Source organism: Anabrus simplex, chromosome 1, assembly GCF_040414725.1.
Source record: "Anabrus simplex isolate iqAnaSimp1 chromosome 1, ASM4041472v1, whole genome shotgun sequence".
NCBI classification, from domain to species: domain Eukaryota; kingdom Metazoa; phylum Arthropoda; class Insecta; order Orthoptera; family Tettigoniidae; genus Anabrus; species Anabrus simplex.
In genome coordinates this window covers 1,398,681,286-1,398,698,387 of record NC_090265.1, presented here as the reverse complement: position 1 = coordinate 1,398,698,387, position 17,102 = coordinate 1,398,681,286, and the positions used below count along the sequence as shown (strand labels likewise).

At 39.5% G+C, this 17,102-nt stretch overlaps 1 protein-coding gene across 2 annotated transcripts in view; it reads right to left on the bottom strand.

Annotated features, from left to right (window-relative positions):
* Positions 1–17,102, bottom strand: part of LOC136878962 (hemolymph lipopolysaccharide-binding protein) — a 68,839-nt gene that overhangs the window by 24,504 nt on the left and 27,233 nt on the right. For both annotated transcript variants that reach the window (XM_067152619.2, XM_067152611.2), the window contains exons 2-3: positions 3,592–3,783; positions 1,682–1,805 (exon numbers count right to left, since the gene is read on the bottom strand). In XM_067152619.2, coding sequence (XP_067008720.2) covers positions 1,682–1,805; positions 3,592–3,765 — 298 coding nt within the window. In that variant the 5' untranslated portion in view covers positions 3,766–3,783. The remainder of the gene's footprint in view (positions 1–1,681; positions 1,806–3,591; positions 3,784–17,102) is intronic.

The window sequence follows — 17,102 nt, the reverse complement described above, 5'->3', positions numbered from 1 at the left end:
GATAATTGTACACTGAAACTGTGTGCCAAATTTCAGTGGTCTATCATTAACGGTCACTGAGATAGTAAAATAAATATTCTAAAGAATACAATTTTTCAGGAGAGCCAATTAAAGTAAAAATTTAAGTTTGTGACCAACCCGTCTAGTTTCAATGCATTCCAGCTCCATATTCCTCATGATTAAGGACACATTCATCAATCTGCTGATTTTTCATATTCCTTCTCTTTGTTCAGGCTTCTTTAGAGCTTTCAAATACGGCCCTCTCAGCATCAATTACCCTATGGCGATCAATTGCAGCTAATGCTGAGGCCATATCTTCCCCTGGAGACACTCCTAATGATTCCAGTACCTTACATCTGGATGCAGCACCTGCATTGAAGCCGAAGACCTACAAATCTGCATTTTGGCACACGTTCCCAAATGAAATGATGAAAACCCTCATTACGGTTCTGTGTTCATCCATATAAATATTTTTCGAAGAGATTTTTGGCACTAAGATCTATATAAATAGGTCTTATGGCTTCAATAACAGCATAAGGTAATGAATGTTTATGAGAATAATCTTTACCCTCAGCCTTTGCTCTCTGGTACCCACACCAGGAGTCTGTACCTGGAGGACATAACACGTGTTGTGGGTGGTAATCAGCTGATGCTTTGTGAAGTAAACTAGCCCACACAGATTTTCTCATAATTTCCAAATTGCCCTGGTTTCTCCTTATAGCTAAGCCATAGTACAGTTGTAATAAGCCCTGGAGGTGGTTTTCTGTGGTTTACCATTTTCACACCAGGCAAATGCTGGATCTTTACAAATAGAGAATGTCTTGCATGCTACTGGCTTCTGTTTAGAACCTAACACTTTGCAGCTGGCAGGTCTAAGATCAATCAGTTCTTACGCACAGCAGCCAATCGATAAAATACTACTTACCACTTTCCGATATCTTTACTGGTGGAAAAGTTATGCACTTTCAAATATTTGACATTTAAAGGGGCTTGGCTAGTTAGTGCAGACATTTTTAAAAACAACATTTAGGACAATATATGCTTGCTAATATATGTAAACTATATATATTCTGAAAGAGAGAACTCCAAGGATTTGTTATACACGAAAATAAAAAATTCAAATTTTTCAAAATAATTCACGTACGCGTGCCCTCAAGTGGAATCATGTCTGGGGAAAGAGATGGCCATACAACAAGATCTCCTCTTGTTTTCAGCTTATCTGGGAACGTATGATTAAGGTGTTAATGAGTTGAATGTGGTATGTATGGAGGAGACCCGTCATGTTGAACTCACGTGCGTTGAAGAACTTGCAATCTACGATAAACGGCTTTGCCGTATGTCCTAACTGAACCGCATTCGGACCGGGATTCGGTATCTTATATTAAAATTAATACATGAACCCTTCTCCAGCTTCGTTGAAAATCTGTATCAACATAACGAAAACACGTGTATTAAAATGGAGAAGATACAGAAGGACGAATGGGATTTTCATGCTGCATATTAACCTGTAGGAAGAGAAGTAATATCCCATGTCAGGACATACCTCCAAGCAATACAAAAATAGTACAACTGAATGATGATAAAATGCCACCGGCTTCAGCCGGGATCCGTCTGAGTTATATTAGGAACAAAAGAACAACTAACTGACTACACCACCAGGGGCGGCATATTCTGTACTTACTTACTGCAGTTGTTGAAAGCTCTATTCGCTCTTTCTTGCCGCAAGTAGTACTACTGTGCGTTATGTACAAACCAGTTTCATTGTTGTTCTCGATACGGAAGGGAGTTTCATGCTCCATATTAACCTGTGGATGGAGAAGTAATATCATTATGAACATATTAAAATTAGAGCAAACAGGGGGCCAAAGTATAAGTCATATACGTTGGTCGGTAGATGAAAATTCAATTAACAGACGAAAGGGGATTTTGTCCAGAATGCATCTACTTTGAACAATGTGAAGTGCTATTCTCATAAATGAAAATTCAAATTACAAAAGAAAGAAACATTAAATACTTCTAAATATCAATATAATATTCTAATTTATATTTAATATTTATTTATTTATTTATTTATTTATTTATTTATTTATTTATTTATTTATTTATTTATTTATTTATTTATTTATTTATTTATTTATTTTATTTATTTATTTATGGTATGACTTCTAGTGCCAGGAATGTTCGAGGACATGTTCGGCTCACCTAGTGCGGGTTTTTATGTTTGACGTCGGCGTTGGTGGATGACCAGCGCATCTAGATGTCGAATGATGGCATTATGAGGTAGGGAGAGAGTGAAACCAGGTGTCTGCACATAGCCTACCCCTGTTGAATAACAGCAAGGGGTCTGTTCAAACAAGACCTCTCAATCCGATGGACGAATCACTATCAACAGCATAAAATACCCTCAGTCCATACGAACACTGCGGAGAGGTCTGGGATAGCATGTGATTGCACAGCCTTGTGGCTGCTGAGTTAGGTCTCAGGCAGCCCCAGATGGCGTGTTTCGAGTTAAGGGCTCCTCCCAGAATCGTATTTCGATTTATCGTTAGTACCGCTTCGATTCTTGTGTGTTTAGGCTTTTTGGTCTGGAGTATGCCGTTATGACATTAATGAATGTTCCTCGCACTGGCATGGCAATTCCGCATACCTCCCGTTTGACCAGCTCTGGTAAGTCTAGTTCCATATGTTTAATGTCTTTCCTTACCAGAACGGCCAACCCTCCGACTCCATTAGCCTTGTCGCTTCTGTGTAATTTGTAGCCTCCCATGGTGAACTTCTTCCCCGGTGGGAGGAAGGTTACTGTTAGGAGTGCTACGTGTATGGTATTCGCGGCTAGGTAGGCTTCGAGTTGTCTTTAAAATACACTGGCAAGAAAAATATCCAAACTCCGTGAATTAAGAAATATAGAATACGGAAATTTTGGCAATATATTTGTCGATGTAACATATTTAATTGGTCAGAGGTACATGACTATAGGTTAATGTCCGAACGAGAAAAGCCATCGCAAATGTGTTATACTGGTCCATTAATAACTGGTGTAATCGCCTGACTGTTGACAACGTCAACAGTGAATGATACAAATAGGTCCACTGTTAGCGCCAGTCTTAATTGTGTACCGATATCCGCTCGGGTCTAAGGCGTCAGTGCGTTTTACAACCCCCTGTCGCTTACGATCTGTGTAAAGTTACCGGATAAGCCCAGCTCTTGGAGACAGAGGTGTAAATTAGGAAACGGCATGCATTTCAAGCTGGCGCTAACAATGGACCTGTTCATGTTTTTCACGGACAAGTTTCAACTTTTGAGTTATTTTGAACATTTATTTTAGTTCACGAATATGAACCATCTTATACCTGCATTTTAAATTATGTGGATTGCGTAAACATTTATTCACTCAGAAAGAGTGATTTAAAACTCATCCAGGTAAACAACCCAACCCTTACTGTAGCACATCTTGGAATTTGTGTGTTTTGGTACTCGGTTGTTTTGAAAAAGTTTGTAACTGATTACACACTGACAATAGATACTAGTTCCTAAGTGTATCATTGTGATAGACACTAATTCAAATTTAAGTTGATGTATAGCTATACTTACTGAAACAATACGATGGCCAGTTCGGTTAATGTTCAACTTCACGGTGAATATATACGTTGATCCTCCATCTGCAGGACAAAAATTGTTAGTTCCAGAAGCCAGTCCTATCACTAGAACAGTGATATACGCAATGAAGGGTACCATGATTTGTTGCTTGTAATGACGAAAGCGCATTCTCGTCTTTCAGCTTTTCTGAAATTGTGCAAAATATTTATTTGGTCGTATGGTGATTACGAACTAAATAACACTAAAACAAGACAAAATTACACTGTATTAAATTTAGAGAGAGACAGAACAAGTCATCAGGAAATCCAGAGTATTAATGAAGAGACCAACGTTGGATGAGACGTTCAGTCGTGTGTTCTTGTAAACTGCATTCACACACTGGTAAGCTAATCCAACCCCATTTGTACAGAAAGTAGTTACAGCAGCTATGTTTAGTCCTTTTTTTTTCTTTTTGCTAGTTGCTTTACGTCGCACCGACACTGATAGGTCTCATAGCGACGATGGGATAGGAAAGGCCTAGGAGTTGGAAGGAAGCGGTCGTGGCCTTAATTAAGGTACAGCCCCAGCATTTACCTAGTGTGAAATGGGAAACCACGGAAAACCATATTCAGGGCTGCCGAGTGTGGGATTCGAACCCACTATCTCCCGGATGCAAGCTAACAGCCTCGTGCTAACTCGCCCGGTGTTGTTTAGTCCTTAGTCTGATGAGACGACTCCAAAGGTACCTTGGTAGGTCCACACCATTTTGGCTTCTTAGTGGAATCAAGACGGAGAGCATTTATCAATAAACATTAAAATAAGTCCAAGTCGTAACTGATGTCAGCGTAATAACCTTCAGTTCAGAGGGTCACGGGTTCGATTTAAGGCCGAGGATTTTAATTGCATGTGACTAAACCCTGTAGCTTGGAGACCGGGTGTTTGTGTCCGACTCAATACATATCTCTTATCTCTTCATCCACACACAACACACCACACAATCACCATACAATCCATTTGGCCACTTGAATTTAAGATATCTGTTATACCTTGCACGAATTCTACAAGTTGATCTTCAGCGGAATAACCTTTCCTAAACCCGAACTACCTTCTATCGAACCAGTTATTAATTTCACAAGCATGCCTAATATAATCATAAATAATGCTTTCTCAAAGCTCACAGTACATGCAGTAGATGTCAAACTGACTGGCCTATAATTTTCTACTATATATTGATCACCCTTTTCTTTACCAGACTTTTGCATAAGTTTTGCCGGATTGTCTGGTAATAAAACACGTAATTTTCAAGGGAAATTCATTATTTGTTTATTCAAAATATTGGCTTTTTGGGTATTCCGTCACTAAGGGGTAAATAGGGGGGTGAAATTTTTAAATGAAGATACCTATATCTCAAACAATTAAAAGTGTACAGATGTAAACATTGGTATTTGGAATGTCCTTTAAAAACAAAGAAACACATATGTTTTTGTTTTCAGATAATCCCATTAAGGGGGTGGAAAAAGGAGGAACAGTGGTTGAATACCTTTTATGAGGGACTTATATCTCAAAAACTGAAGATGTTACAGACACGAAAACTGGTATTTGAAATCTCCTTAAAAAATAAAGAAACCCTGATTTTTTTCTGGAAAATCCAATGAATAGTGGTGAACGGGAGTGACAAACAGGGTGAATGTTTAAAAATAATATATCTAGGCGTACAATTCATCTCAGACAAGTAACACGTTATAAACTTGAAAACTGGTACTTGGAATCGCCTGTAAAAGTAAAGAAACATACACAATTTGTTTTCAAAAAATCCACTTAAGGGAAACTGAAAAAGGGCGTGAATTTTTGAAATGGGCATATCTACAGAATATTTCAAAAACTTAACGTGTTACGTTTGTGAAAATGGGTATTTTTAATCTCTTTTAAAATAAAAGAAACAGCTTTTGAGATATATGTTTCATAAAAAATAATTCAACTCCTTTTCCAACCTCCCACCCTAAATTGATTTTCCCCCCAAAATTCGTGATTCTTTATTTTAAAAAGATATTCCAAATACCAATTTTCACGTCTGTAACATCTTTAGATATTTTAAATATACTGTAAGAACCCTCATACAAATAATTCCATTAATTTTGTAATTCTTTCACCCCCTTAACGGGGGGTGTGTGTAAATTAAAAATAAAGAAATAAGTATTTTTTTCAGAAAATCCAATTAAGAGGGGTGAAATAATTTAAAATTGAGCTAAATTCTTTGTAGGAGAATGGTTATATCTAGAAAACTAAAGACACCCGGATAGAATTGCAAAATTATTTAACATTATTAGGGGAAGGTGGAGCAGGAAATTGAAGGAAGGAAAGGATGTGATACATGTCAGCCAGGAACCGAATTGTGCCTAAGGCAACCTAGACAATATAACTCCGTTGAAGTCTAGAGCCATTAGGTACATAGGCTTAAGGGTTAGCAAGGAACTACCTCGTTACATTAGTTCTAATAGTTTTATGTATTGTAGAACAATAATTTCCCTTTTCTCTCTTTTCTTAACAGCCTGCAAAGGCAATATTATCATTGATAATCTGAAAAGATATCACTATAAATAGATGTTGTGGTTTTTTTTTTCTGCCATAATACTATATATGAATGGAACTCCAATAGTCAGTTATAGTATTCTTTCTCTGTTCAATTTCTATGCACCTGCTTTATATGAACATTCATTGCATGTAACAATTATTAACACTATTCACAATAGTTATTTAAGTTACTCATTCTAATTTTGTATACCGCATGTATCACAAATTATGAAATTATGAAACGATTACAATAAACAATACCCTCTCCCTAATCTATGATTTTCGAGACTAAGGGAGACGGGTATCTTGAATCTTGAATCTAGAAAACTAAAGAAATTGCAGACGTAAAATTTGGTATTTAGAACCTCCTTTAAAAAAATAAACACGTATTCTTTGATTTTCAGAAAATCAACTTAAGGGGGTGAAAGAATTACAAAATTAATGGAATTATTTGTATGAGGGTTCTTACAGTATATTTAAAATATCTAAAGATGTTACAGACGTGAAAATTGGTATTTGGAATATCTTTTTAAAATAAAGAATCACGAATTTTGTGGGGGGAAAATCAATTTAGGGTGGGAGGTTGGAAAAGGAGTTGAATTATTTTTATGAAACATATATCTCAAAAACTGAATATGTTACAGTCGTGATAATTGGTATTTGGAAGCTCCTTTAAAATTAGAGAATACGCTTTTTTGGGGGATAATGAACTTAACGGGCGGGGAGTGGGGTGAAAAAGGACTTCAATTCTTCTTATGAGGATACTTATATCTCGAAAACTAAAGATGTTACAGACGTGAAGTTTAGTATTTGGAATCTCCTTTAAAAATCAAGAAACACGCATTTTGAGGGAGAAATCAACTTGGGGGCGGGGGCGGTGAGAAGGGAATTTACTTCATTTCATGAGGATACATATATCTGTAAAAATGAAGATGTTACAGAGGAGCGGAAAGAAGTGAAGAAGTTGAATTATTTTTATGAGATGAAAAACTGAAGGTGTTAAAGACGTGCAGACGTGAAAACTAGTATTTGGAATCTCCTTTAAAAATAATGAAACAGATATTTTTTATTTATGGAAAATCCACGTAAGGGGCTGAAAAGAATTGAAAAAGCGGGTGAAGTTTTACGGTACATGTCAAAAATTTCACATGTTACAGACAAGAAACTTAGTTTTGGGGAAGTCCTTTGTTTTCGGAAAAGGCACTTAACGGAGGTAACGATATGGCGTGTGGTTTTTAGTGCCGGGATGTGTCCGAGGACTTCGACTCGCCAGGTGAAGGTCTTCCGAATTGACTCCCGTAGGCGACCTGCGTGTTGATGAGACTAAACTGATGATGAAGACGACACATACACTCAGTCCCCGTACCAGGGGAATTAACCAATTATGGTTAAAATTCCCGAGCCTGCCGGGAATCGAACCCGGGACCCCCATGACAAAAGGCCAGCGCTAACCATTTAGCCATGGAGCCGGACACTTAACGGGGGTGAAAGGAAGTGAAAAGCTGAGTTGAATTCTTTTTATGGGAATGCTTATATCTCAAAAAATGAAAATGTTTCATTAGGAATCTCCTTTAAAAATGAAGAAACGTTTATTTTCTTTCGATGTGAGACAAGACTGTTTCTCACATGTACAGTTCATAGCTCAAAAGGAAATACCACAATCATGGTTTACAAGGAGTTTCTGGGGTAAATGAAACTCTATTTTTCGGTGAGTTCTTACACTTTAGGGATTTTCAGATAATGTCTTCGTGCCGAGGAACGATTACTTTTATCAAATTACGAAATTCCCACCAGACACAAAGCATGGTCTTCCTACCGAAGCGATTTGGCCTCGGTGTTGAAAGACCGGCTTTGTCGGGTGACAGCCACGATTGTGTTTAGGTTTTCAAAATAAATCCATTTTCCGTCACTAGTCACAATTCGGTACAGAAATTATTTTCTTACGTGGCGCTGAAGCAGCATTTCAAAGGGACTTTGCTATTTTCTTTTGCCATTCATTTAAATCCTGTGGGATCAATTTACCGAGGTTATTGATCTTCTCCATTTTTAGTCTGCTGATTGTTTCTTGTGCCACATTTAACGCTTGTGCCAATTGCTGTTGAGTTTGATTTTGGTCCTCTTCCAGTAACGCCTACGATTGCTCGTCTTCGCACTTTTGTGTTCTACCACGTTTAAACTATCGAAACCATGTATCGTATGTTCTAATGGATCGAGCGTATTCACCATGTGTTTCTGCCAGCAAACGATGACTTTCCACAGCCTTTTCCTTTTGTTTAAGTAAGAAGAGCAATGAGTGCCACAAATGTTCTTTTCCAGGCACAAACGTCGACATGATCACTGAACGATACAACACAGACGCCAGTGTTTGACGCACTCAACTTGTGTGTGCTGGTAGGTTAATATCAGACGAACAAGCTGACGTATGTGTCAAATTTCACACTGCGTACTGTTTGCTAGCGCCATATCTTCGTGAAAGCGGAATAGACTTATGCATACACCTGGTGTACACAGGGGCTTCTATAACAACTGTCAATTAATTTGACATAGCTCCTTCATGCAAACAGTAATCAAATAAACACTTCAGATATGGTACAATATCCCAACCCATTGTCTTTAGTATATCCCAAGAAATCTTACCGATTTCAGCTGTTTTTATAATTTTCAACTTTGGAATCTTATTGTTAATGTCTTTATTATCGTACGTAAATTTCAACACTTCGCTTTTATTAGTCACTTCCTCCATCTGGACATAAATTTTGAAAACCAACAACCTTTACATACTGCTGGCTGAATTCTTCTGCCTTCTGTATATCCCCCAAAACCCATTCCCCTTTTTCATTACTGATTCCTGAAATTCCCTCCCTGGAACCTGTTTCTGCCTCAAATAACCTGAACCTGTTTCTGCCTCAAAGTACCTATACATACCTATCTATTTTTTGTATGACTCTCAATTATGCTTACCATCATGTTATCCTTAGCTGACTTCTTCGCTATATTAAATTTCCTAGTAAGTTCCTTCAATAACTCGTTACTTCCACAACAATTTCTAACTCTATTTCTTTCCAATCTGAAAACCTGCACCTCCTTCTTAGCCTTTTTACTTCTCTGTTATAAGGTAGCGGATCTTTATCAATCTTTAGCACTTTTTAAATATACATACCTGTTTTCACATTCCTCAGCAATTGCTTTAAACCTATCCCAGAGTCTGTTTACATTTTTATGCTTTTCATTATTACTAACCTGGCATTTATCAGATCATCACGTTGTTCTATCTTCCATTCCACCATCTCAAGACCTGCGCTCATTTCTTTAACGGAAAATTCGAAGTTTTAACTCATTATACACAATCCAGTACTTACGTTTGGACGTGAAACGTCTTCAGGCGTAGGGGTGTATGTACCGAAACACTATGCAACGAAAACAGAACTCATTTTAACAGTCTACTGCTCTGTGACTGCAAACCACACATCATTGTTCTCATGTCGCTTCGTACCTACTTTCCTTATGTCGATGTCCCACTCGTTCGAAGCAGGCACGTTAAGTGGATTACTCCGCAGGCACGGGATAACACGACGCTTGCGACCCGCTGTCCAAGCGCAAACTCAGCACCGTTTCACTTACTGTTCCTAGCTGATGTTTAATTTGTTTTAGGTATCTTTTAAATCTGAATGTACATACACTCCACAGGATATGCTAAAATATTACTTGTGAAAATACTGTGTAACTAATTCCGAGTGAAATTTTGATCTTGAGGCTACAAAGTGACCGTGGAGACCTATGCCTTTTTCCTACTATATACCTAGGTATACATAATTGAAATGTAGAATATAGATAAGACCTCACCAAGCCAAATATGCTGGTGAAAAATCATCAACGTATCTCCATCCGTTCAAAAGATATGCACCTAAAAATACGATAATAGTACATCCGATGCTGGCATGACGTGATCCACTCCGCCATCCTGTGACATGCTAACTTGGCTAGTACGCCCGCAGCGATACGGCGACTGTGAGCGAACATTGCATTTCATTCAAGTGATTCCGTGACTTAGGGTTGAATCTGTTACAATCGATATATTCGTTTTATTTTATTACACTCGGTACGCAAACGTTGTCCCGCCTAAAACTTGCGGACGTGTCGTATACTTAGCCAACGCGTTTTTTAAAAATAATATGTTTTTACTGATACTGAAAATCAGGATTTTCATTTACACCATCAGCTGTGGCTATTAGGAAGTGAGCGGAGTGATGAATTCTATGGCAACAGAGAGCTATGTTGAACTTACTCACAGAAAGCGAGGAAGTGACGATTTATCATGAAGACACGGACCACAGCATGTTTCTAAAATGGCTTCACGAGCAATTGCTGCCCAACATTCCTGAATACAGCGCTACAGTAACAGACAACCCTCCTTACCACACAGTGCAGGTAAGCAAGGCATAACAACTTCAAGATCGAAGCCACAGCTGTTGGAATCGCTCGCCCAACATCACATGTGACAGTTGTGTGACGAAGGGAGTCTTTCTGAACCTTATACGGGAGCACAATCCTAGACCCACGTACTGCGTGGATGAACTGGCAAGAAAGGAGGGCTATTAAATCATTGAGATTCAACTGTATTATTGCCGCTCCAGTCCAATAGAAATGATATGAGGTCAAGCCAGAAGTTATGTAACATGGCAGAACAAACTTTTTACACTCAGTAAGGTTGAAAATCTTACCGTTGAAGGCATTATGGAAGTGACTCCAGAAAACTGGAAGGGCGTCGTGTTGAAATTGCAAGGAGAGTTAGAAGAGGCTACTAAACGAGAATGCATACTCGACGATGCGGGCGAATAAATACATAAATTCCCCTGAGAAAAACCGGATCCGGTTCAGGTACGAGAGATGAATAGGTGGTGGCTAGGAAAGGAATAGAGCCCATAATTTGTAGCAGTCGCAGGGAGTAGATACGTTTCATTTACTAGACTATTTGATTTATCATTATTATTATTATTATTATTATTATTATTTATTCGTATTTACTGCAGAATTACTCCCTCAATGCTTTTTTTTTAAATCGAACAGTGCTTGTTAGATAGTATCTCTTATGAAAAATGAAAAGGCGTATGGCTTTTAGTGCCGGGAGTGTCCGAGGACATGTTCGGCTCGCCAGGTGCAGGTCTTTCGATTTGACACCTGTAGGTGACCTGCGTGTCGTGATGAGGGTGAAATGATGAAGACGACACATAAACCCAGCCCCAGTGCCAGTGAAATTAACCAATGATGGTTAAAATTCCCGACCCTGCCGGGAATCGAACCCGGGACCTCTGTGACCAAAGGCCAGCACGCTAACCATTTAGCCATGGAGCCCGACAGTATCTCCTATACGCTTACCTGTCGCAATGGCAACAGTTTTACTCTTTCGCTTTGACAGCTGTCACCGTTATTTCACAATAGAATTTAGAAGATTGCAGGAGGGGAAAGGATGTTGTCACTGGAGAGGGATCGGCTATGAGACATTTCATTACCAACCTGAATCATCGTACCTGCATGGGCCTTAATTTTTTGCATGGAAATATGCCATCGACCACAGACGGACGGGTCGCCGAGTTGTTCATAATCGAAGTTCAGAAGATATTAGACTAGATATTACCAACGCCAGGGCGAGTGCCAACTCTGACTGCTCCCTTTTTTTAAATGCTTCGGGAATGGACAGGATGTTTATGACACTTATCACTCACTCACTAACGTAACACGGGAATTTCCAACCCACTTGCTTTTATGTGGTATCAACAACTCGCCAGGTTTAAACTGTAAACATCTGTTTCCATCTATGTGGTTCTTCCCAGGTTTACCATTCGTCTCGGTCCTTCCTGTGTCCTGAGACCGGAAGGAAATCCTTCTAGATGTTTCCAGAACGATTCCTAAAAATATTAATTACAAAGATAATCTTTACCGTACATTAAATCAATTTCTCTGCCAGTACGGGCTTTGGTGTTTTTATTTCAATAAAAGAAAACGTTTTGTGTCAGCATCTGCACTGTATAGACCTAATAAATATTCAGGTAGGATTTTCATCGCCTTAACCATTGTGAAGACAGTAATTATAGACAATTTACAAGCACGGAAAGTAAGCTAAACTCTGTAAAAGTTTGTCAGAGAACTGATGGCTGCCCGTTGTCAAGGACGTGAAGGAACCGAATATCTTGTCCAGCTCTTACCATTGTAATTCCGACGCCGTGGGTGATTGGTTAGCGCCTTTGTCTTTGGTTATATAGAGGCACTAGGTTCACTTCCTGGCCGACTCGAGGGATTCAAATCTTAAACGATTAATTCCCTTATTTCTGGGACTAGGTATTTGGGCTGTCCCAAACATCCGTGCAACATACAAAAGTAGCACACACCACATCAACACGCAGTTTCCTATACATGGCAGATGCCATCCACCTTCATCGGAGGGCCTGCCTTACGAGCGCTGCACCAGGCTAGACATAACCACACGAAATGGTGATGATGGTGATTATTATTACGGTATTATTACTATTACGTTATCATTATTATTATCGTTATTATTATAAATGCCAATAAACCCATTAAGACTACACAAAGTACTTTGAGGCGTGCATTTGCCTACCTCTGTGAACAAATTTCTTTCATTATTTTAATGTGGACTTCCCTTCTCTCTTCAGACCAGGTTGTTCCAGTCTTCTTCGTTGGTCTTTCCTCTTGATCAACTTGCCATTTATGAATTTTGGATCTGATCATTGCCCTGTTTTGGACATCTGCTGGTGTAATTCCTCCCTGTATTAAAAGGCTAAGTATGAGTTTATATAAGTGACGATATGATGAAAGCCATGAAGGCAGATTAAATATATCTTTGACAATAATGTATATGAGCCCAACTTGCTAATGGAGGGACTGGAAGATGTGTGTCGGCTGCCTTACTTGAGGAGCCATAAAAAATGGCGTATGGCTTTTAGTGCCGAGAGTGTCCGAGGACAAATTCGGCTCTCGCCAGATGCAGGTTTTTAATTTGACTCCCATAGGCGACCTGCGCGTCGTGATTAGAATGAAATGAATATGAAGACGACACATACACCGATCCCCCGCGCCAGCGAAATTAACCAATTATGGTTAAAATTCCCGACCCTGAGGGGAATCGAACCCGGGACCCCTGTGACCAAAGGCCAGCACGCTAACCATTTAGCCATGGAGCCGGACTGAGGAGCCATATATTTTGTGCGATGGGGACACGGCCACAAGGAGTGCCTTGCAGAATGAAGAGCGAACGGTATATACAAGGTCATTCACCTAACATGTTACATGAAAATAACTTCTGTTTTCATATTCGTAAATGGTACGCATGGTCTTGTAAAATAGCGTGCTACTTAGCCTCATGGGGTAATTAACAACGAGATATTGATACTAACACCATATTTTAAAAGGGAATGGAACAAATGTATACAACTAATTTAAAATTTCGTCTGCGTGCAAGTTCAAATATGTGAGTATTTTCAAAATCGGACAACTACTTTTTGGGATATAAATAAGAACAGCATGCGCTGTTTTTCATGCCGCATCAGACGGCGTGAAGTCGGGCAAGGACATATTGAGGCGCAAGCAGTTTCCTGGGAGTGAGTTCAGCCACAGAATGGGTACCAGGCATGTAAGCACCTCGTACATACGCGATGGGTTTGCAAAGTGTGTATGACAGGCGAACACATGACAGGACAGAAAGGGTTGATGTGTTTAAAACGAATAAAATAAGTACTTTGCCTTGAAAGGAATACAACGAAAGCTATAATTGTCACTGGTTTTAGTGTACAGTTCATACTACTCTATGACTTGAGAAATAAACATAACACAAAACACCGGAAGTCCTCCTTCTAGGAATGCAAACGTTCAGAGCTGATCGTAGTGAGATGGCAGCAACACTATTATAGATGTTTTATTTTACACGCATTAATCTCCGCAGAGCTCCAGCGCGACTGTAGTAGTGTGCATTCGGGAGAGCGTAGGTTCGAGTCCTGCCTCGCCCAACCTGACATTGATTATCATGGTGTCCCATGTTCAACACCAGGCAAATACCGGATAGGTAACTTTGTGACAGACCACGACCGACTTTCTTTCCAAATCCTTCCCGTTCTCATCCGTCAGAAAAAACGCTATAATGAGCACAGCCTATCACATGTCAAAACAAAACAATACAACTTTAATCTCCGTTCCCCGTTGTGTGTTAGCCAGTTATACAATAACATTGCACACCCAGGGTATGTTACGGTACATCACATTATGTTTTACACTACATGCCTGGTATCCGTTCTGTGGCTGGAATCAAGGCCTGGGAGCAGCTTGCTCCTCAATATGTCCTTGCCCGACTTCACGCCGTCTGATGCGGCAAGCAAAACTGCGCATGCTGTTCTTATTTGATATCTCAAAAAGTAATTGTCCGATTTTGAATATACTTACATATTTGAACTTGTACGCAGATGAACTTTTAAATCAGCTGTATAAATTGGTGCCGTTCTATTTAAAAATATGGAGTTAGTATCAATATCACAGTTGTTAATCACCCTATGAGACTAAGTAGCACGTTATTTTACAAGACCCTGCGTACCATTTACGAATATGTAAACCGAATGCTGATATCTTTAACGGTTTAGAAGTTATTTGCGTGTAACACGTTAGGTGAATAACCCTGTATATCTGTGAGGCGAAACAGATATTCTGGCCCCGTTTCCGAGACATACATTTTATGTGTTTATGTGATTTATTTAGAAGGTTATCTTTCCTTTAAAATGCTTTAATCAGAGATAGGCTCAAGTAGCTAGTGTAATACAGCCATTTTTGACTGAATATGATAGATAGGTCTTCAGTGTTCATCTGAGGAGTCCAGTGATCACTTATTTGAACCTCATACCGTGGAGATCCGTGCTCATTTGGATTTATTGTACTATGTTTTGTTTCAATGTGGTGAGTGCATTTTATGTTGATTTGTCAACGCAGGTTTTAACCCTGTGGTTGAATGTGTTTGTGCTGGGTTCGATTCCGAACCAGAGCATTTCGTCTTAATATATCCTGTGTGTTTAGTAGGTGTGATTTTAAATGGGTTTAGGCCTACTCTTTTTTACAGGTCAGATATAGGTTAGGATTCACTCAGACTTGTGTGTAAGTTATGTAAATATATCACAGTGTTAATGGAGAGAGTTTGAGTGATTTTATTTGTTTATTATTCCGTATATGCGAGATCATGATAAAGATATGATATCACGGGTGTACTTAGCCTCGCCCTCATTATAAATTGAAACAATCTTCAACATGTTAGCTGCGAAATTTGTAATTATTCATGTATATTCAATATGATTATTTTGCATCTGTTTCCACAATCATCAGGAGTATAGTAATTCCCTTTGATTTAAAAATTTTAAATATTGTTCTCATTAGTTTTTAGTTATATGACACCCGTTTTCTCGTACCCTTTAAGCCGCTAAGTTATTTTTATATATTTATTTTGCCCACTTGATTTATAACCGAATTAACGACCCTGTGGATGTATCGCCGGAAACTGAATCGGTAAGGGCGGATGCAGTATCAATAACCTAATTTCCTCTTCCAGGGCCTCAGTTGACCCAGATTGTTCCGGTATAAGTTATGTTACCGAGCGAGTTGAAAGTTCGGTTAGGATCCTGTAGCTGTGAACTTGCGTTCGGGATAGAGTGGGTTCGAATCCCACCGACGACAGCCTTGAAGGTGGTTTCTCGCGGTTTGCCATTTTCGCAGCAGGCAAACGCTGGGGCTGTACCCTAATTAAGGCCATTGCCAATCGTAACGTTGCCGAAACATTGTCATTGTGCAGTTTATAAACAAATTACTGATCGCGTGAAGTAAATCCTGATTCTCACTAACTCATCTATAGTGCTCTGCTAACGACCGAGCCGTATAGGAAAGAGGATGGGACCAAGCAACTGTTGTCATCCGGCAGGTAGCTCCTTGCTCGTCCCGTGAGTGGGGGAATACACGAAGCGGTGTGGACAGGACGGCTGCGATCGCCGCGACAACGTGTAATGATATCTTTTATCTTCGGTTGTGCAATGGCGGTAAGGGACGTGTCTTTGGACAGCTGCTTTCTAGCCGTGTACTTTAAGAATTCACCGTGATGAAGACATGCAATCACAAATTTCCTTATGTTATAGGCTATAACAAAATTGGTCTAAATTATGTACGGTAATAAATTTAATAAACATCGTGTTCGGAATTAATGATATTAAAAAAAATATATTGCTTTTATTCTTTTTTCATTGTGCACATATTTCGTGTGAGGGGAGAAGTTTAGGATAAATGGGATATAACTAATGATACTTTCGTTTTACCTATAGAGTATTTAATAGTCCGCGTCTGAGGTGTAGTGGTTAGCGTGATTAGTTGCCACCGCGGAGGCCCGGGTTCTATTCCCGGCTCCGTCACGAAATTTGATAAGTGGTACGAGGGCTGGAACGGGGTCCACTCAGCCTAGGGAGGTCGACTGAGTAGAGTTGGGTTCGATTCCCACCTCAGGCATCCTCGAAGTGGTTTTCCGTGGTTTCCTACTTCTTCTCTAGGCAAATGCTGGGATGGTACCTAACTTACGGCCACGACCGCTTCCTTCCCACTTCCTTGCTTCTCCCTTCCAATCTTCCCATCCCTCCACAAGGCCCCTGCTCAGCATAGCAGGTGAGGTCGCCTTGGCGAGATACTGGTTATTCTCCCCAGTTGTATTCCCCGACCCAGAGTCTGAAACTCCAGGACACTGCCCTTATGAGTCCGAGGGAAAAGCCGACCCTGGAGGGTAAACAGATGAACTAGTAGAAGAAGAAGAAGAAGAAGAAGAAGGAGAAGAGTATTTAATAACATTAATTGAAATCCACATACTGTACAGAAAAACGTCGATATAGGCTACATGTACAGTAAGATTACCGGTATTTAATGACATTCTT